The sequence below is a fragment of the Schistocerca gregaria genome, chromosome 4 (assembly GCF_023897955.1).
Source record: "Schistocerca gregaria isolate iqSchGreg1 chromosome 4, iqSchGreg1.2, whole genome shotgun sequence".
Lineage (NCBI taxonomy): Eukaryota > Metazoa > Arthropoda > Insecta > Orthoptera > Acrididae > Schistocerca > Schistocerca gregaria.
In genome coordinates this window covers 275,344,087-275,370,308 of record NC_064923.1, presented here as the reverse complement: position 1 = coordinate 275,370,308, position 26,222 = coordinate 275,344,087, and the positions used below count along the sequence as shown (strand labels likewise).

Below are 26,222 nucleotides of genomic sequence, written 5' to 3'. Positions count from 1 at the left end.
AAGAGCTGGCCTTCTCCTGGATTCCTGGACACATGAGAATTGAGGGGAATAGGGAAACTGTCAGAGCAGTGAAAGCTATCTGGTAGGAAAATACCACTGTTCACCTTACTGTCCACCTACTGGCTGTAATGCTATCCGCCTAAGGCTGTGATGTCACAGGTGACAAAGAAAGTGTTGGCTAATTAAGAAAGATAGTGACCAGAAGGTGCCAATAACAAGCTGCGTTGGTCAAACCATCTATTTAACCATTGTGCACTTCCTTTTGATCTCTGAGAAGAGTGGAAATAGTCCTGGCTCACCTTCATATCAGACACTGCCCAATGTTGGGTACTTATTTCTTGCAGCATGAGGATACATAGGAATGCAGTGTGGTCTACTTAGGAACTTCCCCTCAGTTTTAGATGGTCATGAAACACTATTAGGAAAATTGTTGGTGTTATTTGTGGCATCAGGACTCCTGCCCAATTTAAGTCTAAAAAGCTTTTCAAGTTTTTTAGGGTGGCTGGCTCACTGTATTAGTTTCACTATCAGTCAGCCATCTGGATGCCATTCACTCTTTTATTAATACTATTAACATATGACAAGGGTATGAATAGATACACATATACATCTACATGAATACTCTGCAAATCACACTTATGTGCCTGGCAGAGGGTTCATTGAACCACCTTCACAATGATTCTCTATTATTCCACTCTCAAACAGTGTGTAGAAAAAATGAACACTTATATCTTTCCTTGTGAGCTGTGATTGCCCTTCTTTTATTATGATGATAGCTTCTCCCTATGTAGGTTGGTGTCAACAAAATATTTTCGCATTTGGAGGGGAAAGTTGGTGACTGCAACGAAAAATGCCTTTGTTTCAATGATGTCATTCCCAAATCTTGTATCATGTCTGTGATACTCTTTCCCCTTTTTCATGATAATACAAAATGTGATACTCTTCATTGAACTTTCTCGATGTACTCCATTAATCCTGTCTGATAAGGATCCCAGATTGCGCAACAGTACTCCGAAAGAGGACAGACAAACATAGTGTAACCGGTCTCTTTAGTAGATCTGTTACATTTTCTAAGTGTTCTGTCAATAAAATGCAGTCTTTGGTTAGCCTTTCCCACAACATTTTCTACATATTCTTTCCAATTTAAATTGTTCATAATCATAATTCCTAGGTATTTAGTCGAATTTACAGTGTTTAGACTCATTTATCATGTAACTGAAGTTACTTGCAACTTACATGACTTCAATTCTCATATATTCACTGTCTCCCATCATCACATGCCTGAATAATAACAGCCTGCCCTTAATCATTTGTCAGCAGACTCTATGCTAGCCAAAGAATCAACCTTCAGATCACCATGTATGTCACATCTGACATGGTAGAATTTCAGTCCTCCTATCTTGTTTCGCAGTTTGCTGGTAATTTATGCTTAAAATTTGATCCCATTTGTGTATCATAGATTGATATAAGACCTGTTCCCTCAATGAATGCACCTGATTTACATCTACATCTATGCTCTGCATTCCACTGTGAAGTACATGGCAGAACTACTTATTAGGGTTACTTCCCATTCTAGTCATGTATTAAGTCCTGGAAGAATGATTGTTTAAATTCATTGGTAAATGCTGTATTTAGTCTAATCTTGTATTCACTGTTCCTATAGGAGTAATTCATATGGGAAGTGGTAGATTCCAAGATTCCTTGCTTATAGTTGTGTCTTGAAACTTGGTAAGTAGGTTTTCATGGGATGATTACATCACCAGTTCAGGTTTTTCAGTATCTTCATGATGCTCTCCCAGGGATCAAATGAACCTCTGACCATTCTTGCTGACCTTGTTTATGTATGTTAAATATTCCCTGTTAGTCCTATTTTGCGAACTTCCCAAACATTCGAACACTATTCTCAGATGGGTTGCATGAATTTATTGTAAGCAATATCCTTTGTTAACTGATTACATTTTCCCAACATCTACCAATGAACCGAAGTCTGCCATACCTATGACAGAGATCTTTTCATTTCATGTCCCTACAAAGTGTTACACCAGCTACTTGTATGAGTTGCCTAATTCCAGTTTTGACTCACTGATATTGTAGTCATAGGAAACTACAACTTTTCCTTTAGTGCAGTACACAATTTGAAGTATCTGAACATTTAAAGTAATCCAAATCTGACTGATTATTTGTGCAGCTTTTTTCAGGTATTTCCTCATTATAGCCAAGTGCATCAAGTCAAGAACAAGTCAAGAAATACTGCGTCTACTTGATGGTCTGATCTGCAGGATGTCATGAAAAAAACGCAATTTAAGTTTATCATGACTGATGATTTTTCAATCCATGCTGGTTGGCATGTTGGTTATGAACTGTAGATTAAAACCGAAGAAACTGCAAAAAGGTGGGAATTTAAGGAGATGGGACCTGGATAAACTGACTAAACCAGAGGTTGTGCACAGTTTCAGGGAGAACATAAGGGAACAATTGACAGGAATGGGGGAAAGAAGTACAGTAGAAGAAGAATGGGTAGCTCTGAGGGATGAAGTAGTGAAGGCAGCAGAGGATCAAGTAGGTTAAAAGATGAGGGCTAGTAGAAATCCTTGGGTGACAGAAGAAATATTGAATTTAATTGATGAAAGGAGAAAATATAAAACTGCATTAAATGAAGCAGGCAAAAAGGAATACAAAAGTCTCAAAATGAGATCGACAGGAAGTGCAAAATGGCTAAGCAGGGATGGTTAGAGGACGAATGTAAGGATGTAGAGGCTTATCTCATGAGGGGTAAGATAGATACTGCCTACAAGAAAATTAAAGAGACCTTTGGAGAGAAGAGAACCACTTGTATGAATATCAGGAGCTCAGATTAAACCTAGTTCTCAGCAAAGAAGGGACAGCAGAAAGGTGGAAGGAGTATATAGAGTGTCCATACAAGGGTGATGTACTTGAGGACAATATTATGGAAATGGAAGTGGATGTAGATGAAGATGAAATGGGAGATACGATACTGCGTGAAGAGTTTGACAGATCACTGAAAGACCTGAGTCGAAACAAGGCTCCAGGAGCAGACAACATTCCATTGGAACTACTGACAGCCTGGGTGAGCCAGTCCTGACAAAACTCTACCATCTGGTGAGCAAGATGTATGAGACAGGTGAAATACCCTCAGACTTAAAGAAGATATAATAATTCCAATCCCAAAGAAAGCAGGTGTTCACAGATGTTAAAATTACCGACCTATCAGTTTAATAAGTCACAGCTGCAAAATACTAACACGAATTCTTTACAGACGAATGGAAAAAGTGGTAGAAGACGATCTCGGGAAAGATCAGTTTGGATTCTGTAGAAATATTGGAACACGTGAGGCAATACTAACCTTACGACTTATCTTAGAAGAAAGATTAAGGAAAGGCAAATCTTTGTTTTTAGTATTTGTAGACATAGAGAAAGCTTTTGACAATGTTGACTGGAATACTCTCTTTCAAATTCTAAAGGTGGCAGGGGTAAAATACAGGGAGCGAATGGCTATTTACAATTTGTACAGAAACCAGATGGCAGCTATAAGAGTCGAGGGGCATGAAAGGGAAGCAGTGGTTGGGAAGGGAGTGAGACAGGGTTGTAGCCTCTCCCCGATGTTATTCAATCTGTATATTGAGCAAGCAGTAAAGGACACAAAAGGAAAATTTGGAGTAGGTATTAAAATCCAGGGAGAAGAAATAAAAACTTTGAGGTTCGCCAATGACATTGTAATTCTGTCGGAGACAGCAAAGGACTTGGAAGAGCAGTTGAACGGAATGGACAGTGTCTTGAAAGGAGGATATAAGATGAACATCATCAAAAGCAAACCGAGGATAATGGAATGTAGTTGAATTAAGTCAGGTGATGCTGAGGGAATTAGATTAGGAAATGAGACACTTAAAATAGTAAAGGAGTTTTTCTATAGGATTTAAGTGTCAGGAAGTTGTTTCTGAAAGTATTTACATGAAGTGTAGCCATGTATGGAAGTGAAACATGGACGATAAATAGTTTGTACAAGAAGAGAATAGAGGCTTTCGAAATGTGGTGCTAAAGAAGAATGCTGAAGATTAGATGGGTAGATCACATAACTAATGCGGAGGTATTGAATGGAATTTGGGGAGAAGAGGAGTTTGTGGTACAACTTGACAAGAAGAAGGGACCAGTTGGTAGGACATGTTCTGAGGCATCAAGGGATCACAAATTTAGCATTGGAGGGCAGCGCGGAGAGTAAAAATTGTAGAGGGAGACCAAGAGATGAATACACTAAGCAGATTCAGAAGGATGTGGGTTGCAGTGAGTACTGGGAGATGATGAAGCTTGCACAGGATAGGGTAGCATGGAGAGCTGCATCAAACTAGTCTCAGGACTGAAGACCACAACAATGACGACTGATGAATTTTGAATCCATGCTGCTTGGCATAGATGAGATCATTCTGTTTGAGGTCCTGTTAATGTTTTAATTTAGAATATGTTCCAAGATTCTGCTGCAAATTAATATCAAGGACTTTGGATGGTATTTATGTGAATTGTGTCTGCTACCCTTGTAACATTCCATATATACACATTTTTTTATTCCTTGCTACAATATTAAGTTCAAGTAAATGATTTTTGAACATGTTTGTTGTATCTGGTCAGCAAAGAACTTCCATGCTGCCACCCAGCTTTGTTCCAGGGAATTCAATATTCCAAAGACTTATGTGTGTGCAGTGGAGGGTAGGATAATGGGCCAGAAGGCATAGAGTCCACAACCCGCTGTTGCCATCCAGAAACAAGAATATGATTATACCAGCCAGTCTTTGCATTTTATCCATTTTAGACTGACATGTTTTTACTTCCACCAGACTTGAGCTATTGCAATTTACATTCTTATTTTAAAAGAATCTTAAAAAGTTTAATGGCTGGTGCAGTGCTGGTAGTATCATTTCAAGAATGTATTCTGTTTTGTACTCAGCTTTGTGTCATTTCCTTTACAATGTGAACTGAACTGAAAATACTCTAATTTTGTTTTCAGTAATTTAGTGCAGTGTGCAATTATTTATCACTGCATTAATCTGAGACAGTTACTTGAGCATTGTTTTGTCATGTAGTTCTCTTCGGTGGTTTACAGTGCTGGGAGTAGTGGAACATTATTGAAAGCAAACAGATGCATATTCCAAGGCACTAGCTATTTTTTTTGCATCGGTAAATTAATTTTTTCAGGGGATTTTTACTTTAAGCCACTTAAGGCGGTGGTTCACCCAGGACAGATTACAACAACAGAAATTGTGTGAACTTCAATGACATGGATTCATTCAACAATTTTTTTTTAGGAATGGTAGCCATCACAGCATTATTGTAGTGGGTGTGACCTGTGCTTTTTCTAATTAGCAACCACATTTTATGTTTGTGGGCTTTATGGTGTATTTTAGTTAAAAGAGGAGCAACAATTCTGCTAAATCTGTATAGAATCTTACAGGAATTCGTTCAGGCCATGGAGCTACGTTCTATTTCAGCAGTTTCAGCTGTTTCTGAGTGCTGCTGTCACTAATACCATTACCATTCAGCTGTGTGGTGGTGCGCAAGATTGAACTGGGGCAGTACCTCTGGATGTTCCTTTCTAAAGTTACATTTGAAAATGGAGTTCAGTATTTATGCTGTAGCTTTGCTATTCTCAGTTTCAGTTCCTACATCAAACATGAGCATCTGGACATGAACTCAGGTGCCACAGATAGCCCCTACATCTGACCATAATTTCTTTTGTTTTTTTTTAAAGGTCTTTTGATAAGTTCTGCTATAGTAGTCCTTGAAGGCTTCACAAATTTCCCTTTTGACAGCCAAGTGTTTTTCATTTTGCATTTTTTATGTGTAGGTTTATGCTGTGTTTTACACTTATTATGCAAAAGTTGTTGCTTCCCTACAGTGTGTAGACTATAGTGTATAACCCCCCCCCCCCCCCCCCCCCCCAACAAAAATTGTTCTGCTAGGTAAATATGAAGAGTGGAATTTGTTTCAAAAATTAATTTCAGTGCCATTCTGTCCTCAGTACTCTGTTGCATATTGCTAGACATATTTCAAGTGTTAAATCATGGAGAAAATGTTTCAAGCATTCATAACTAGACGGTGCACGGTCTTTGTCCCAAGCAGTGTTTCCGTTGGAAGTTTCTAATGTCATTCCAATGCATAAAATTGACTTCTTTTGTTTTTAGAAATTCTGCTGAAACATTGTCATCAATGCAGTCAAGTAAGATCTCCAAATGTGGTACAATCAAAATGACTCATACCCATCAGCCTCAAATAACTATTAAACATTCTTATACTCAAAACAGAGGAACGGAAGAATGCCAGTGTGCTCAAAAGAAGAAAGACCATGGCAGACCTATGTTATGCCATTCTTCATATAAAAGATTAGCCACATTTCAGAAATATCTGTTGGTGATGATACCATTTCTTCCTCAACAGCTCAGGGAATTTTACAGTAAACTTTCCAACATCTGATTGCAGGAACGGATGTGTGTAAGAAACAGAAGTCAATACGGAGAGATTTTTCCATGAATTTAATTTAGCAAGTAAGTGCTGTGCACCATCTCACAACCAGAGGTGACCAGCATCAGAAATTATAAATTGTGAAAGTTAATAACCAATGAGTGAGTTAGCATTAAGTCTTCCCCTTTGTTTTTTGACAAATGAGAGACCAGGATTCCATGCAGAATTTAAACAAAAACCTCCACCTCTGTTCTTAAGGTTACTTTATAAATTAATAACAGCATCCCCATAGCTGGAAATGCATGCCAGAATTGCCATGTTGTTATATATCCTAGGATGATCAGTGCCAAGACAATGTTCTGCAATAGCAGATTTATTTGGCTGTTGTAAGTGTGGACGACACTTATACTCAGTACACCACTCCTCTGCAGTCCTTATAGTCTGACCAATATATGACATGTCACAACTGCAAGGAATACAGTAGACACCCATCTTATGCAAACCAAGATCATCCTTTACGGAATCTAAAAGGACCTTAATCTTAGATGATGATCAAAACATACATTTCACATATTTCTGTAAAATATGAATATTCCTGTTAGAAATACTCCCTGCATAAGGCAAAGAAGCCATAGACTTTGGTGCCACCTCAGTAGTACTGTCACTCGCCTGGTGCACAGCTGGTCACTAGTGCGATGCTCATTTGATCTGCCTTCCACTGTAATCATTCTGATGAAAGGTGATCTCAAGGTGAGCTAACTCAACTGACAAACTCTCAGGGTCTGAGATAATTAGTGTCCTGTGAACCCAGGTACAAAGTACACCACCGTGCTGAGGGAGGTGGTGACAGCTCTCAAGCTGTAGATGCAAGTTGGTGTGAGTAGGTATCTTATATATGGCAGGTTCCAATGTACCAGCAACCTTCCTCCTGACCCTTGCATTAATGAAGGGAAGGGAACTGTCCTCTTCACCTCCATCGTGAAACAAGTATTCAGGTGGATTGAATTCAATTGTTTTACCTCAGTCTTCCATAAACAAATTGGCTATAACAGGTAACAAATGGCTTCCAATTGTAACTCCATCTGTTTGCTCATGGTACTGAATACATTGGGAGAACCTCAGGTCTCACATTGTTTACCTCTGTGGAAGTAAATGTCTTGTTGCTTGCAAATGTTGGATAAACCCCGCAGCAGTAGAGTAAGATGGCAATGTGAATTATAGTTTTTCTGGAGGTGTCATGATCAAACTATTGTTCCAGTGTTTGCCAGTCATGCATCATATTAATTCTCCTGCCATCAATAGCGTCAAACTATGCACTGGCCGAGCTCTTGTTTGTGAAAGGATCCATTACACTTGTTGACAGTTGGATTTTTTCCCCCAAGGAATTCATTCAGCTAAATTTAATAACTGCTTCAAAAATTTCAGCTTTTTCTTGAGATTTGCTGGATGTTGCTTCATGATTGCAGTCTGATTGGGAATTAGGAGCTGTAGCTGCCTGGTGCTTTGTGAAGTTTGAATGTTTCTATGGCTCGGAGTCTAATACTGTATATCAACTATCTGTGATAAATCTCATGGAGATGGCATTTGACACACAGCTATATCCATGCTAGGGAAAGGTGTAAATTTTACACCAGCATCCAAGCTGTGGTCTGTGGTTTGTTTTATTAGTTCTGTTGAACAGGCTATTTTAAACTACCTCCTGATGCAGCAGAGAAGGCTAGGTGTGAGACATGCCGTGTGTTGACAGGGGCATATCCATCCGAGAGTAATATAATAGCAACTGAAAAGGCTGTTTTACATTGACTTACCGTTGATTTGGATATTTTTATTTTACCTGTGGGCAAAGGCAACACTGCAGTTGTTTTGGACAAGCAGGATTTCGTTCAGAAGAAGCAGTGCTTACTGTCCGATTCAGCATATCACAGGATTGTAGCTGACCCCACTAAAAGTGTGGAGAGAAAAACTAACAACCTTCTGAAGAAAAGTCTTTTTGTAACAGTAGAGTATCAAGACTCTTAATTCTTATTGTGCTGTTTTCCCTAGTTTATCTGGCCTTCTGAAGATCCACAAGGAAGTTGTTCTTCATGGGCTGACTGTGAGTAATATTAGTGCTCAGATATATCACGTAGCAAAACACCTTGCTACTCTCATGAGCCCGCTATTAGGTCAGTCTGAGCATTACATTAAGAACTTGGCAAATTTCTTACATCGATTATAGGGAATGCGTATGAATGACCCTGATGTGGTCTCTCTCTCTTCACTCATGTTCTTCTTTCTGATTCATTACATTTAATTGAGCCTAGGTGTGGTGTTGTACTAATGAACTTATTTCAGCATGTGTTGACTTCCACTTACTACCAGTATTATGAACAGATAGATGGAGTTGTGGTGGGAAGCCTATTGTCACGTATTATTCCCAATTTTTTTATGGAAGACTTTGAGGAACATGCCTTGACATTGACAGCTTCAAAAACTGCGTGTTCTTCAGATATGTAGATGAGACTTTTGTTTTTTGGTCTCATTGCAGTTAGAATTTGAATGACTTTTTAGAACACTTGAGTTAAATACACCTGGATATTTGTTGCATGATGGAGGTGGAAAAGAATGATTCCTTTCCTTTCCTTGATGTGGTGGTCAGGAGGAAGGTTGATGGTACGTTTGGACCTGCCATTTATAGGAAGCCTACTCGGACTGACTTGTATCTACGGGATGATAGTTGTCACCATCTGGCTCAGGCTGATTGTTTTCACCATCTGGCTCAACCTGAAAAAGTATTTTGTTTCTTGGTTCACAGGCCCCACATTATCCCAGACCCTGAGAGCTTGAAAGCTGGGTTACCCCTGCTTGAGTCACTTTTCGTAAGAATGATTGTAGTGAAAGACAGATCAGACATGTATTGTGTTATCGACCAACTATGCACAGTATGAGTGATAGTAACACCAAGGTGGCACAAAAATCTATGGCTTTTTTTGCCTTATGCAGGGGCATTTCTAACAGGAATATTCAGATTTTGCAACAATATGATGTGAAATGTATTTTTCGACCACTATCAAAGATTAAGGTCCTTTTAGGTTCTGTAAGGATAATCTTGATTTGCATAAGACGGGTGTTTACTGTATTTCTTGCAGTTGTGGCATGTTCCATATAATGGTCAGGCTATAAGAACTGTAGGAGACTTGTGTACTCAGCACAAGTTTTGCACCACACTTACAACAGCTGAGTGAATCTACTATTGCAGAACATTGTCTTGGCTCTGGTCATCGTATGGAAACATTAAATTATTAAGTAACACTTATGAACAGTGTAGGAAAAGAGAAATTTCTGCTTACCGTAAAGAAGACACATTAAGTTGCAGACAGGCACATTTAAAAGGCACTTATATAAAACTTATGGCCAAACTTTCATCAGTAAAAGAGAGAAAAACACCATTCATACACACAAACAAGCACACCTCATGCACACAACTGCCAACTCCAGCATCTCATGTTGGATTCTTTATGAAAGTATCTTTTAATTGTGCCTGTCTGCAACTTAATATGTCTTCTTCACGGTAATCTGTCATTTTTCTACCGTGTTGATATTCCTGCTGGAGTTTTTATTGTTTTAGTAACCATATGTATAAAGAAGAAGATATTTGTTTAAATTCTGTGTGGAATTCTGCTCTCTCCCTTGTCAATAAACAACACAGAGCCATTGGTTATTAATTTTCAGCATAGATAATTTCTGATGCCAGTCATCTTTGGCTGTGTGATGATGATAAAGTATACAGTGTGTGTGTGTTATATATATATATATATATATATATATATATATATATATATATATATATATATATATATATATCTTTGGAATTGCTCTACAAAGTGAGGTTTTAAATTCCTGGCACAGCTCTTACTTGCTGAACTTTTGTCTTGAAGTGACAGAGTGTGCATCTGTATAAATATTTGCAGCTATTGACTATATCCTCTGGCTGCATTCCCATAATTTATTTGTACATTTTTACTGTTTAAAATATTTTTGCTTTTTTTCTGTGATTGTATTATAAGAAAAAAGTAGTAATAAGTTTCCTTTAGTTTACGTCTATGGTCACAATCTTTTTGTCTAACAGATCTGATGATGGTCATTACAGACCAAAACTGGTAATCTGTTACACAAAAAGATTGTGACCATAGATGTAAATTAAAGGAAACTTATTACATATACTGGTCACTGTGTTTTTTCGCGATGATGTTGCAACTTGTGAAAAAAGTAGTACTTGTGTATTAATGGCACTTGGAATAAAAACTTTCTTTTTGGCACTTAGAACTAATCAGTTTGCTGGTATGGCATTTAGAATCTTCTTAATAAATTATTTATTTTCTAATTTGTCTAATTTTTTGCAGTGCTGATGTGGGCTGCATAATTTTGTGATATCAGAATAGTTTCTCAATTTTTGGAATAAAATAAGTTATGTAGAAAAAATTCATTGATTTTCTCCCCTACTGACAAATGTGAGATTTGGTGTTTAGAGCATTCACCACATTCACTCTTCATATGTGTGCAGAGTTTGGCCAAATTTCAGATTTGTTTGTTGCCATTAGATCTAATACATTTCCATTATGAAGAGGCTTCTGAACAATCTGTTCTATGCATACTTGTGAGAGCTGAGGTTTTCTCAAAAGTGTTTGGTTACATTTGAGGATGGAGGGGGCAGGCCATCCTTTATACTGAGTTTTGGCCAAACAGTCTCACTTGCAGCTTCAGATATTCTCACATACTCATTAACTATGTGCTTTTTATGCACTATGTTCTCTCTCTCGTTTTCACTGACTTTCAGGTTCTGTCTTCCAACAGCTCCCAGACGACCTTTTATTGCCCTTCACTAGCTTTAAGTAATATTCCTGAAGAATATTGAAATCAGAATATACAGAATATAGTTTTCATATAACAGCTCATCTCTTAAGTTTTTTTAATGCTTCATCTACTTTTGTGTATATCAACACATTTTAACTCTCTGTGATACAAGTGCCAAATACCTTTGCTTTTACTTCTTAAATTAAGTCAAACTAGTTCATTGGAAGTCATATTTGTTTTAAAGTTTCTGACATTTCTCAGATAAATATTCAATTAATTAAGCATCTTGGAAATATCGTTCTTGGTTAAATCATCATACTAATAACATTATTTTCAAAATAATGTTTCACTATAATGTTTATTGTTAATGAAGTGAGTTAAATGTATCAGTAGTGGAACATAAGATTGCTTTGCTCTGAGGACAACATTCTTGGAGTTTTTGAGTTTGCCATTTCAGTGGCCATTAAGTTACACACATGCATTGCCTTGTCGTGTGGCTGTTATTGTCTTGTCGTGTGGCTGTTATGTTCATGCTATGTCATCTCATTTTTGTATGTTTGTTGTCTATTGATCCTGTGGAAGAAACACTAGATAACCAATCATCCTGCCAGCTTCTTAAATACAGCTCCACGAATTAAATCCTGCTGCCAGGAATTGATTTTGAATTAAAAAGTTATGAAATTCTGTGCTGTGTAGAAAAACTTTTTAAAATGCTAAGGTATGCAGCCAGAAGACGTACTTTCATAGTACACATTCAGAATGCTTCCTACCAAGAACTATGTGACGTAACTAATGATGTTCTACATCAGCAGAGGGCACTTGATAACAATGTTGTTTGCCCTCAGTCCAGTTCTATTCACTAATCTCACACAGATTTAATAATTTGATTTTATACCTTTATAAGTACACTACTTATTTTGATGTTAACATTTTGATTCTTGAGAAACCGGTATAAAAGTGGGAAGAAGGCAAGAAGAATCTGCAATGTGTTTTGTTAGGCTTGTTCTTGAAAACAGAACTTTAATAGAATGAGATTTTCACTCTGCAGCAGAGTGTGCGCTGACATGAAACTTCCTGACAGATTAAAACTGTTTGCTGGACCGAGATTCAAATTCGGGACCTTTGCCTTTTGTGGGCAAGTGCTCTACCATCTGAGCTACCCAAGCTCGACTCACGCCCCATCCTCACAGCTTTACTTCTGCCAGTGTCTCAACTCCTACCTTCCAAACTTTACAGAAGCTCACCTGCGGATCTTACAGAACTAGAACTCCTGAAAGAAGGGATATTGTGGAGACATGGCTTAGCCACAGCCTAGGGGATGTTTTCAGAATGAGATTTTCACTCTGCAGCAGAGTGTGCACTGACATGAATCAACCAGGAAGTTTCATATCAGCACACACTCTGCTGCAGACTGAAAATCTCCTTCTGGAAACATCCCCCAGGCTGTGGCTAAGCCATGTCTCCGCAATATCCTTTCTTTCAGGAGTGCTAGTTCTGCAAGGTTTGCAGATGAGCTTCTGTAAAGTTTGGAAGGTAGGAGATGAGATACTGGCAGAAGTAAAGCTGTGAGAACGGGGCGTGAGTGGAGCTTGGGTAGCTCAGATGGTAGAGCACTTGCCCGCGAAAGGCAAGGTCCCGAGTTCGAGTCTCAGTCTGGCACACAGTTTTAATCTGCCAGGAAGTTTCAGATCTTTAATATTTGAGAAGTATCCTGTTCTGTTATACAGTGCTGCAGCTCTGGTGTTTTATGTTGCAGTTTGTTGTTTGTCTTTGTAATGCTCATGTCCTGATTTAACTAACCCAGTGCTGCTGCTAATTTCATATTCTGCGCTTTCTATTGTGTCCTGTCCATATAATATGACATATGTTTCTTCTCACCATCCTAGCATTAACGGTAACAAATATTCACGGACCACAGACTGCATTCTATATGAGTTTCCTGGATGCTAAATAAATTTGTTGTCGATCAACAAAAGTAAATTATGTTCCTTATCTTTGGAAATCTTCACTGTTCCAGTTCCAAAAGTGTTTGTGACATTCTCTCTCCACAAATCATAATTATTTGTCTATTTTTCCTTTGTCTCTCCCATAATTCTCCAATCATTCTTTATTTGGGAGAGACCTAGTGATGTTGTGGATCAAGGTAGGGTTTGGCAAGCATGTAGGCAAACAGTAGAAACTCTCACCATGTATGGGCAGACATTATTCACTGAAATGTGAGCCCAGAATGCCTTGCCATGAAGAGCAACAAAACGGGGCATTGAATATCATTGACATACCACTGTGGTGTATTTTGAGGATGACAACCAAAAGGGTCCTGCTATGAAAAGAAATGACACCCAGACCATCACTCACATTTGTCAGGCTTTATGATGGCTGACAGTCAGGTTGGTATCCCTTTACTGTCCGTGGCAATCAATGAGATTCCAGGTGAAAGACACATCTGTAGATGGCCTGGAGCCCAAAGGCATACCAAACTGACTGTGGCCCACTGTACAGCCCAACAACCAGGAGTGATTTTCTGGGGTGCCATTTCTTTTCATAGCAGAACCCCTTCGGTTGTCATCTGCGGCATCCTTAAAATGCAGTGGCATGTCGACAATACTCAACACCCTGTGTTGTCTTTTATGGCAAACCGTCCTGGGTTTACATTTCAGCAAAATAATGCCTGCTACACACAGTGAGAATTTGTACTGCTCGTCTTTGTGCTTGCCAAACCCTGCATTGGCCAGCAAGTTCACCATATATCCCACCACTTAAGAACTTTTGGAGCATTAAGGGCAGGGTCCTCCAACCATCTTAGGATTCTTGTGATCTAACCCACCAGTTGTACAGAATTTGACTGGATATCCTTCAGGAGGACATCCAACAACTCTATCAATGCCAAGCTGAATAACTGCTTGCGTAAAGGCCAGAGATTGACCAACATATTATTGACTTCCTCAATTTGTGAAGCTCTCTCTCTTGAATAAATCATCCATTTTTTTTAAAATAGTAATCATTTATTTGTCTGTACATGTACATCACATCTACCAAGTTCCACCCCATTCAGATAATTCCTTTGTGATGCACCACCATTTTCTTTTTCCCTTAGAATTATTTATGACTTATTAACTGATCTCTCAATCATTTTCAAATTTTGAACTTTTATGTCTTTCATCTGTGTTTTTTACTGATTTCACTGTGTCCTTTGGCAGTGTTTAATTTATAAGGGATTGTGAGTGACTTTTCCACCCAATTCTTTGAAATTCCTATTTTCTTGAACCTCCTCTTTTATTGGATATTTAAGACTCTGGTTTCTGTTATCCTTTCTTCAATTGTATTTATGTACTGTCTTTTGGCAAAGATCACTGCACAGCTTTTTATGTCAGTATGGCTGTCTACCAGAATGAATGGCCACTGCAGGTGGCCAAGAACATAATAGACCATTCTCCCTGTGGTGTCAGAGGCTTGAATAGACTTGCAGCCCTTCCTTGTCTGTTGTAAGAGGTGACTGATAGGAGTCCTTTTTTATTGGGACAAGATTTTTATCTTGATCTTGTGACTGTTCTTCGGACCTTCGAAGGTTTTTCACTTTTTAACCCCTTTTCCGTCACCATTTTTGGCTTTTTAAATTCTGGTCGTGGTTTTGGATTTGACCTCCACTTTCCAAATTTTACCAAAGCGTGGTATATTAACTCTCCACTGTGTGCTGTTATCTTTTGAACTTACCTATCAAGTGGATCTACCTCTGTACCCAAAATCCAGCACGGTAGCCTGTCCATCATGGTGGGGTTGTCATTTACATTCTCGGTGGTAGTCCCCTAGCAGTGTAGGGATCACACTGCTTCATTCCTGAGCTGTAACCTCCCTGTGTCAGCCAAGGTGCCTGTTCACTTTGGGGTACAGCTACTGTGCCAGGTGGCTTTTGCCTTGGCGGGGTGGTGCCCATGGGGAGTCTCTGATAGGAATGAGTGTCATCGGGCTGTGGATGATTCGCAATGAAACAGGAGCAAACTTCATGGAGGCCATGCCAGCATGGCCATCCTTCAGTCAAGAACAATGATTTTAATGCAGAAGTTTACAGTGCAACGGCATTTCTGTCATTGAGCGTTCCTGAAGATGAGAGCCAGGCAAGGAGAAATGGAAGTGGGCAGCTTGTCGATTTCTTTGTTTGTTCCTGCACTAATGGCAGCTCTTCTACTACAACTAGATGAATGCGTTTCATTGAAAATATTGAAGATCGGTTTGGGGAGGTTGAGCCACTAGAGAAGATAAGAAATGGATCTTTGCTGATCAAAACATTGCATGCTAACCAGTCATGGCCACTTCAGGCTGGTGTCAAGTTAGGAGAAATACCAGTCACTATTTCTCCTCATAACAGGCTCAGTAGAATTCCAGTTGTTATCTTCTATCGGGGCCTAACACTACAAACTGATGAAGAGCTAGTGTGGCATGGAGTCAATTTTGTTTGCTGCAAATAGAAGGGACTCAAGGATAATAGAATGGACACTGCAGCTTTTATCCTAGCCTTCAGTGGCATTATTTTACCTCAAAGAATTAAGGTCATGGTTTATAGGCATTATATCAGGCCTTATTTTCCTCCCCTGATCATATGCTTTAAGTGCCAGAGGTTCAGAATCATGTCCTCCCACCATCCTAATGACGCTATCTGTAAGGCGTGCCAACAGGCATCCCATGAGGGCAGTCTTTGTGACCAATCCCGTCAGTATGTCAACTGTTTGGAACCACACTCTCCTTGTTCACTGCAATGCTAAGTGTTCAAGAGGGAGAAGAATTCAAGAGTATAAAACACTCGACTGCCTGTCTTACCAAGCTGCAAGGAAAAAGTTTGAAAGACTTCATCCAACTAAGATGGTCCACAATTTTGCAACTGTCATGTCACAGTCCACACCCTATGTGATGACAAGGACTCACACGACACCTTCTCGCCCTGGTCGTATTCCAGGGCCTGCCCTACAGTTGAGAGAGGGAATGTGAGCTCCCTCATCCCCTGCACCTATAGTACTGGTAGTTCCCACACCATTGGTGCGGCCAGTGATGCCTAGTCATCCTCTGGCCTTAGAACAAGGGCCAGCAGCCAGCAAGAAAAGTACAGTCCTCTTTGCTCGTGGAAGATAAAATGGGGAAATCTTCACAGAAATTGATGTTTGAGAAGGATAAGTAGAAAGATAGACTGCTTTCTGAGGCTTCAGATGTTTCATTCCCCAGCCGTATAGCAGTCGAGCCTATGCACACGAACAACGCATTCAGGTGGACCATAACCTGGTAGTGAAGTAATCACACCCATCGTTTCCATTCGCCACTTTCCCAGACCTGACTCCAACAGACCATCAGTGGCACTGTAATGGTTGCTGTTGCCATTTGGTCAAACTCTTTCATTCAGTGACTACTTACTTCATAATTGGCATAGCGCTTCAGGAAATACAGTTTCTGGTAACAAACCTCCCTGCTCGGAAAAACTACGAGCCTTACTGCACCAGTTGCATTAATGTCAAGAAAGCATCTGGTGTGGTCTGGTATTTTCAGTGAGTAGGTGCCCCTTACCACTGCATTGGAGGCCTGACCACTAGAGTCTACCTATCAGTTTAGATGACAATATGTAATGTTTATCTACCCCCAGACAGACCTCTCCATGATCACGAGCTGTTCAAGTTAATGGCACAGCTCCCTGCCCCCTTCCTCTTATTGGGGGACTTCAGTGTTCATAATCGACTGTGGGGCAGTGACACTGTGTCTCATAGAGGCCGAGTACTGGAACACCTCCTTTCAGAAATGGTCATCTACATTGGTACAGGATACTATTGGTAATATTATTCATGCTGCAGCAGTGATGATATGCTACTCCTTAAGCTCATCCTGATGATCTCTGGTGCCATGGAATTCTGAACATATAGTCATAGCTGATAGGAATGCTGCAGGGCTCATCAACGGCACAAGCACCATCCCCCGATGGATAATTTAATGGCATTCAAGAGACTGTGGGGGAAGCTCAGTTTTTAATAAAGAAGAGGAAGCAGGAATGTTGGGAGCAATATGTCTCAACTGTGTGATCCCGTACCCTATTGTCTCAAGTACGGACTAAACTTAACCGCATTTATGGCCATCCATCACCCTCCCCAGTTCCTGGCATCCTTGTCAGTGATAACACCTGCATTGATCCTGTGGTAATTGCCAAATGTTTTATGGCACACTTCACTGAAGTGTCCACTTGCAGTAATTATCATGCTCATTTCCTGACCCAGAAACACCTTATTGAGCCCGGCCCACTATCTTTTCATGCACACAGCCGTCTGTCATATAATGTCCCTTTTAGTGAATGGGAGCCTTGCAACACTTCGGAAGAGTAACGAAATATCATCCCTGAAACCAACAAAATCCACAACCAAATGCTCAAAAATCTTCATGCCAACAGAACGAAATATGTCCTCAGTCTTTTTAAGTGCATCTGATGGGAGGGAGTATTTTCTTCGCAATTGCAGGAAGGTATTATTATTCCTGTACTGAAACTGAGAAGGGGCCCATATATTTTAACTAACTACCAGTCAATCTCTCTGATGAAAGGGCTGTGTATACTATTCAAATGAATGGCCAACTGCTGTTATGTTGATGCCTTGGAGTTGGAGGGCATATATCATGACTCCAACGTGGCTTTCAGGCTTTTTGGTCCACCTCACATCACTTGGTTCATTCGGAAACTGTAGTATGCAATGCTTTTGTGCATTGCCAACAACTGATAGCTGTGTTCTTTGATCTACAGAAGGCATACGATATAATCTGGCGACTTTACATCCTATCTATGCTGTATGAGTGGGGCTTCTAGGGCAGTTTATCCATTTTTATCCAGAATTTCCTATCTCTCTGACATTTTCGAACTGGGAAGGTTTGACTCTCAACAACCGATATGTACGGGAAACTGGAGTCCTTCAGGGTTCGGTTCTGAAAATAACGCGGTTCAGTATTGTCATCAACGGTATTGTAAATGCAGTGGGCCCCACAGTTTCCCCTTCACTGTATGTGGCCGCTGAGCATCAACTTCTGGACCCTGTATCACGGCTATCAATTTTCTCATGCAAAATCACAAGTTATTCATTTTTGTTGACTCTGGACTGTGCACCCGTACCAAGAAATTTATCTACGGATGTGTTGCCTATGGTTCAGTAGCACTGGACCCTGTTCACTATACTGGTGTGTGGTTGGCAACAGGGGCCTTCGATATGAGCTCTGTTGACACCCACCTGACGGATGATGGTGTCCCACCACTGCGGGTAAGGACGACAACAGCTTTGGGTCAGATGCCTGCCCACCCATGTCACTCAACTCCGTTTCAAAAGCAGCAGTTCAGACTGTTTGCATGTTGTCCAAAACTGTGTAGACCATTTGGGATCTGGCTTGATATTCTACTGAAGGACCTCCAACAGCCTCCATTACTATGTGTTCCTAGAGCTCCCTCTTGACACCCCTACCCCTACCCCCATCCACCGTCCCATGGTCTGTGCCCGGTCCTGTGCTATGGATAGACCTCTTTTGAAACTCCCAGAAGGATCCTGACCCTGCCCTTCTCTGACACCTGTTTCTTTCGATCCTCCATGATTATTCTAATTTGCTATGCATCTACACAGATGGATCGAAAGTCAGCTATAGGGTCGGTTACACCTTTGCACATGCAGTGAGGCACAAGAAGCACTTTCTGCCAAGTGCCTGCAGTGCGTACACTACAGAATTGTTTGCCATATCTCAGGCAATGTGGTACATCAAATCCCAGGCAGCGACAAATCTTCTGATCTCTAGTGATTCCATCAGTTGCTTAAAACGCATAACCCTGTGTTGTCCCAAAAATATTTTGGTCACCAATACCCAGGACCTACTGGTTTACCACTACAGCTCTGGAAAGACAGTGATTTTCATCTGGACACTGAGCCACATAGGCATTCCAGGAAATGAACTCACTGACTGTCTAGCTAAAGATACACCTACAGGAGACCAACTTAATGTAAGGATGCAAGGCACTGACTTAAGATTACAACTTCGATGCAATATTTTGAGGCTTTGAGAATTGGAATGGCAGGGTACTGTGACCCAAAACAAGTTGAGAGCGATTAAAGGGTCCACTAAGGTGTGACGTACATCTTTCCAGGCCTCTCTGGAAGATGCCATAGTGTTGTTCTGACTATGCATTGACCACAGGAGACTCACCCACTAGTTCCTTCTGCATGGGGCAGATTCTCCTCGCTGCAGCTGCAGTAGTCTTCTGACAATAGCGTATGTTCTTGTTGAGTGCACCCCGCTGGCTAATATGTGGCTTGCTCTCAGCTTGCGTACTTCACCATCTCAGATGCTTGCAGATGACAAGATGGCCATTACCAAATGTTACATATCCTGAGGGAGAGCAGATTTTGCGCTAAGCTGTAATACTCCTCCACTTCCAGTGTTAGGGCTGGCTGTAGGGAGCCACCTCCTGTGATGGGTAACCCTCTCACCTCATGTGATTGCAGGTTACTTTCTTCCCTTTAGATCCTCTTGTGCAAGATGCTGCCTTGGTTATCTCTATTTTCTTTTACCTATCAGGTTACAGCTACTGTTATGCCCTTTTAAACTCTTTGCCTTACTTTTATAGCCAAGTCCTCATTTTTTTCACTTTTTACCTTCTTACATATTTCTCTCAAGATAAGAATGGTCTGATGACTCTATAGTTTAATCCCTTTAAACACATAATAATAATAATAATAATAATAATAATAATAATAATAATAATATCAATAACAGACCACCCAGTGGCACAACATGAACACAATGTGCTGATGAGCACAACATGCTGGATTTAAATGGCTGTTTCATGAACTGGGCCATTTAGGTCCTTCCCTCCACCACCAGCATTTTTGAACTACACAGATGACAGTTACCCTTGCAACTTCTCCTTCATTCTTGGAACATCCTGGCCTCAGTCTCCATTAGCTGACTGTCTCAACACCCTCCATGCAACAACTTCTCCTTTATCTGTCCATCGCCCTCTCCCAATTCACCTTTCCACATCACCTCCATCTTGCATTGCTTCCCCCTGGCACTGACACCCATGCATCACATGCCTAGTCCATGCACATACCGTCTCTCTCTCTCTCACTCGTTCCTAGCCAGCAAACCAGCTACTTCCATTCAAGCCGCTAGATATCCGTGTCCATCCTCTCTTCCTACCACTTGCATGCCCATTCCACCCCCACCCCCCCTCCTCTCTCTCTCTCTCTCTCTCTCTCTCTCTCTCTCACGTGCACATGATGTGTGTATGTGTGTGCAGGCACATGAGGACCTATGCGAACTCTAGCTCGAGGAGGGATTACTCTGAAAGCTAGCAGGTTTTCTGCTTTTGTTGTATTTGTCTGTCAATGAACAATGTAATATCTTTCTTGATTTAGTTCATTCCTAGGTACTGCCCTGATAACTTTAACAAACCTTGTTTGAAAACAAAATTTGTTATATAATTCTTCACAGGCATAAATTCTGATCCTTCAGGCATATTGCTTCTGAATTACAAGCTGTACTTTTAGTATTATGAAATTCAACAATAATATGATAATGCAATATTTTGTAATGTTATTATTTCAGATGGTAAAATCGAAAGATGCTGTGGTAGAACCAAGGAAAAAAGTGACTGCTTTGGAGAGGAAGAATGATAATTCATTGCTTGGTGGCAATGAATTGGATTCGTCAAATCCTCAACGTAGTCGGGGGAAAAAGAGAGAAAAACCAAAAAAGAAGAGGCCAACAAGACTGAAACTTGTTATTCTTCATGAACGTGAGCTGAAAAATCAGCTGAAGAAGTTACAGGAATCAGATTTACTTCAAGCAGAGAAACTGTTTTTTGGCACAGAAAAAACGATAAATTTACTAACAACAGAGGGCGAAAAGTTAAAACAAGTGGAACGTATTACCAATGTGTCAGACAATGAATCAAAAAAATTATTAGGAACAGGGAGCATAAAGCTGGGACATGTGGAACCTGCTGCTAATGTGCCAGACAATGGAATTGGTAAAACAGTGCCAGGATCCATGTGTTTACCAACAGCAGGGGGTCTAAAGTTAGAACAGTTAGAACATCATAGTAAGATGCCAGACAATGAAGCCGTTGTAACAGTTCCAGGAACAAGGAATTTACAAACAGGGTGCAAAAAATTAGAAAAGCTGGAATGTGTTACTAATATGTCAGACAGTGAAGTTGTTGAAACTGTGCCAGGGTTCATGAATCTGTTATCAGAAGAGGGCATAAAATTAGAAAAGATAGAACCAGTTACTGATGTGCCAGACAATGGAATTATTGAAGCAATGTCGGGAGAAACAGATATGTCAAAAGAAGGCAGATATAAGTGTGAGGCACCATCCTCTGATAGCAGGACTGCAGCAGCAAGTACGAATCAGTTTTCGAATGCTGAAGATGACAGTCAGACCTACACGCCAAGCAGTCTACACATAAACAACAATCAGCCATACGCAAATGAAAGAGGAAGAGTTCCTGATCTTATGCCATCTTTATTGTACTCTGCAACAGATATTCTGAAGAAAGAAAAGCAAGAGTTCATTAGTTTAGTGAAGGAAAGTAGTTGCATTGTAAATTTGAAGCAAGGCCAGCATTCTGCAGCCACTGCTGGTGATGACATTAAACCTACCCACATTTCATCAAATGCCATAAAATGTGAAATTATACTTAGCTCACCAAATGAGCATTGTACAGGTAGTGTGGAAAATGTCAGTTTTATGGATTCAAATACATCTAACAACCTACATCAGATCAAATGCATAAAGTTTCCCAAAGGTGGAGATTGTGATAGTCCCTCACACCATGAAAAAACAATACAGAAGACTGAAATTCACAGCAGAAAATTCAGGCCGTAAGTATATAATTACTTTTGTCTTCATACAGTATATGACGTGTACAGCTGACATTTTTGATTTGACATCACTTATAAGTGAAACTGGATTTATAAGGTAAACTGCATTTCTTCTCAAAAATATATTATAACACTGAAAAGATTTTTGTGATTTACCAAGTCAGGCAGACTTATAGTTGAGAGGAATAGGATTCTAATCCTAATCTGATTATCCTGATTTAGGTTTTCTGTGGTTTCAACAACTTTTGTAACTGTAGCATTCTGTTACCCAGCATTAAACTCTTCTTCAGAGTTGCCTAAATTAATTTGTGAACTTCTGCTAAGCTAGTTACATCCTGACATTAATTAATTAAAACACTACACCCCTCATGAGCTACTGAACACCACTTAATCCTGCTTTCAACCAAATTTGGTGTGTCAGCGGCCTGCATTCTTGTGATTCTCAGTTGAGAAACTGCACTATATCTCACTGAACTGATTCTATTCCAGAGATTGTCCCTATGTATGGGCAGCAGTGAATACATGCTACATGCTTCAAATAGGCATTCATACTGGTGCCCACTGAAGTCTTGCATACATGCAGAACCACTTGTGATAATGTGGCCCAGTTACATCCAGATCATGGAGAGTATTAAGAGACTGCACATTGAGTTATTACTTGTAGAAAGAGTTACCAAACTCCTGAAATGCAAATATCTTGGTGTAGTATCCATTGCTGTGAAGTTCATCATATCGACAATTAAATTAAAGGCATGGTAACATGTAATAACTTCATGCATATAAATACTTATATCTTCAGGAGGAATGGGGAAACAAAGGGATTGATGAAGTGCAAGATAGAACATAATGCACAAAAGTTCTCTGGAAAAAATATCTGCATTTTCATTGACATATGGCTTTTCAGTGTTACCGGATTGTGTGACAACAGTAGTAACTGACGTCAAAGTAGGACTACACATCTCATACTCTGTGGTGTGTTACAAGTGCATGGAATGGGGGTGCACCACAGTCCATGCTAAAGGTCAAATAATGTGTGCAGCTGCACATTTGACAGGAATGACAAGCTCCTCACCTGACATCTATGGCAGTTGCTCAGGTAGTCAGGTGAATAGACCCATATGATTGCTGAAGTGAAAAAGATGTAAAATGTCCCTTATACAATTAATAATAAATGCAATCGGTTTGTCTGTGTGTGTGTGTGTGTGTGTGTGTGTGTGTGTGTGTGTGTGTTACAGTGTAATCAGCTGCGAATGTGAAGTTCAGTTTCACTTGTAATTAGATTCAATCATGTTGTTAAAAAGTTTATTTTTGATCAGCATGTTCCAGTTAGCAATTTTTTTACCATTGATACTACTCTTCCTCCACAGCCACACTATCTAAAATATAATATTGTCTTTATTCAGCAGTGTATCAAAGTGATTATTTACAGTAATTTAAGTGTATATTCTTCTGCCAACAGGAAACAAAAAGTGAAGGGAAAATGTATGTTGGGTTAAATTGTGTCAGAGTAGTTGTAAAATGCTGGGACATTGTGTATATGGATGCAAACCAACTGTAACAGGAATGGGAAAGTGCAAGGGTGACTAAGGTCCAGAATGTTTTGAAAAGGGTTGATGGTGAGCTTCAGAAGTCAGCATCTTTTATCCTGACATACAATCTGCTGAAATCGCTTGAGTATATTGCAGTTGGCTTTCTCCCTATTAAGGATAAACCTATATCCCAAATTCTGTGCACTGCTTCAAGTGTCAGCACTTCAGTCACACCACTTTGTGTTGTAATGGTTTTGCTACATGTGAAAAATGTTGTGCCATGGCCCATGAGCTGGGTTTTCAATGCACTGCCTCAGCCATGTGCTTTAATTTCTCCCATGTCCATGTGGTTTGGAACAGGGACTGACTTGTCTTCACTGAAGAAAAGGAAGATTCAGGAAATAAAAGGCACCCAACATATCTCATACTTTGACACAAAGAAGGAATTTAAGGCCACTCGGCCACCAAGTTTTGTGATGTCTTTTACCATGGTGCCATAGCAGATTGTGAGAAGGTTAGTGCTAGCACTCAGACTGTGACAGTGCAGTAGTGCACATCTACCTGCACCTGTAAATGCAGCTGTCAGCCTGCACTGCTGCCCTGCAGCTCAGCCTTCCTATTGCTAAAACACTGGAAGTTGCCAAATGTAATGTCAACCTAGATAGCAAAGCCTCATGGCAGACATCAGAAGAGATCCAGCAGAGTGTTTCTGTTACACAGGCCCCACCACCATCCTCAAAATCCAAACTGGGAATGAAGACTAACTGGCCAAAGTAATCTGCTCTAAATCCATTGGACCATGCAACCACATTCCTGTTTGATAGACTGACATGACCATACTATCGTCAGTATGGACATTGACATTTGGGACTGAGGGAACCAGTGAGTCCCTCAAGTGACACTCCCCACCCCCATCTACCACTGTGGTGTCCCCACCATGGCAGAAATACAAGGGGAAAAATAGAAGACGACCTCGACATTAAAATGTCTTCTATACTGCAGTGGAACTTGAATGGTTTCAGGACATATGGAGAGTACTTACTTCTATTAACTCAGGTAGACCAATGTCTCTCTGTCTTTAAGACACACATTTTAAATTCTCTGGGCTATGTGGTTACATTCTTAACAAAAAAGACGACCACAGTAGAGAGAGAGCTGAAGGAGGAGTGACTATTTTCATCAATGAGGTCTATCAATCCTCCATTCTCTCCCTCACAACCAGCCTGAAAGCTGTCACCGTACCAGTACATGTAGGTCATCAGTTGATGATATGTTTACAGTATCTGTCCCCATATGCGGTGCTCGATTAAGAGACTCTCCATGACGACCTTACTCAGCTCCCCCGCCCCTGTGTTGTGATTTGAATGCAGATAATATGCTTTGTGGCTCTGCAACAACATGCCCCCAGGGGCAGAGTGATTGAGAGCCTTCTCTCATCCTCACGTGCATCTTCATCAAACATGGTGTTGAAAATGCACTTCTGCACTGTTTCAGATTCATTCAATGCCATTTATCTCCTAGTAAACTCCACAGCCCTTGCACATACAACTCAATGGGAAGTTTTTGATGACCTACACTCAATTGACGACTTCTCAATCTTATTCACTGGCCAGACAAAGTGATGCCCAAAGGACATCTGTCACAGCGGATGCTTCATAGGGCAGACTGGACACTTTACAGCCAACTTGCTGTGTTTGAACACCATGACAGTGTCCAGGAATAACTGGATCATATTATCCAAATGGTCCACCACACCACTGAAGCATCCTTTCCACAGTCTACAGACCAGCTGAAAAGGCAAGCCGTTCATTGGTGGAGCAATGCTTGGTGCACTCCAATCAGGTCCAGGCAGGTGGCTCTGTGTCATTTCAAGTGCCGTCCAATTGGGAAGAACCTCACAACCTTCAGGGTGAAACATTGCTGCCTTATTAGGGAGAACAAGAAGATATTGTGGCAACAGTTCCTGATCACCATAAACCATTCTACTAAAATAACAGCTGTATGGGATGTCAACAGGAGGATTTCTGTGGGAGAGGAGAGTGGTGCCCAGTGGCTGCCGTAACGGGGAATGGAAGTCTCCAAATCACTCTGTGACATATTGCTATGACTGTGGTGGCACATATTCCCCCCAGTTACCACCACCACCACCACCACCACCAGTCAGGATACAGCTTTCTGGCACCATAGAGTTGCTGCTGAGAGGGGCAATTGAAGATTTCTGGTTCACCACTGATGAAGAATATAGCTGATCCATTTCCATGTGGAAGCTGGATTCTGCACTGTTTGTGGCTCATGACATGGCCTTGGTTATGACAGTATCCATTGTAGTATGCTATGGCACCTCACAGAGAGAAGCAAAGATATTCTCTATGCCATTGTAATGTCATTTGTGCGCCAGGTCATTTTCCTGACTCTTGGCAAAGGGACAATTTTAATTCCTCTTTCAAAACCTGGGAAAGACTGCATGTGCCCAAGTAGTTAAGCAGTGTTGCCCTCACTAGCTGCATTGGGA

At 40.5% G+C, this 26,222-nt stretch overlaps 1 protein-coding gene across 5 annotated transcripts in view; it reads left to right on the top strand.

Moving 5' to 3' along the window:
- Positions 1–26,222, top strand: part of LOC126266942 (uro-adherence factor A) — a 136,468-nt gene that overhangs the window by 28,268 nt on the left and 81,978 nt on the right. For 4 of the 5 annotated variants that reach the window (XM_049971637.1, XM_049971638.1, XM_049971639.1 and 1 more), the window contains exon 3: positions 20,902–22,181. In XM_049971637.1, coding sequence (XP_049827594.1) covers positions 20,902–22,181 — 1,280 coding nt within the window. Of the gene's footprint in view, positions 1–20,901; positions 22,182–23,640; positions 23,890–26,222 lie in introns of those variants that run through there. The other variant, XM_049971641.1, reaches the window with a different exon arrangement.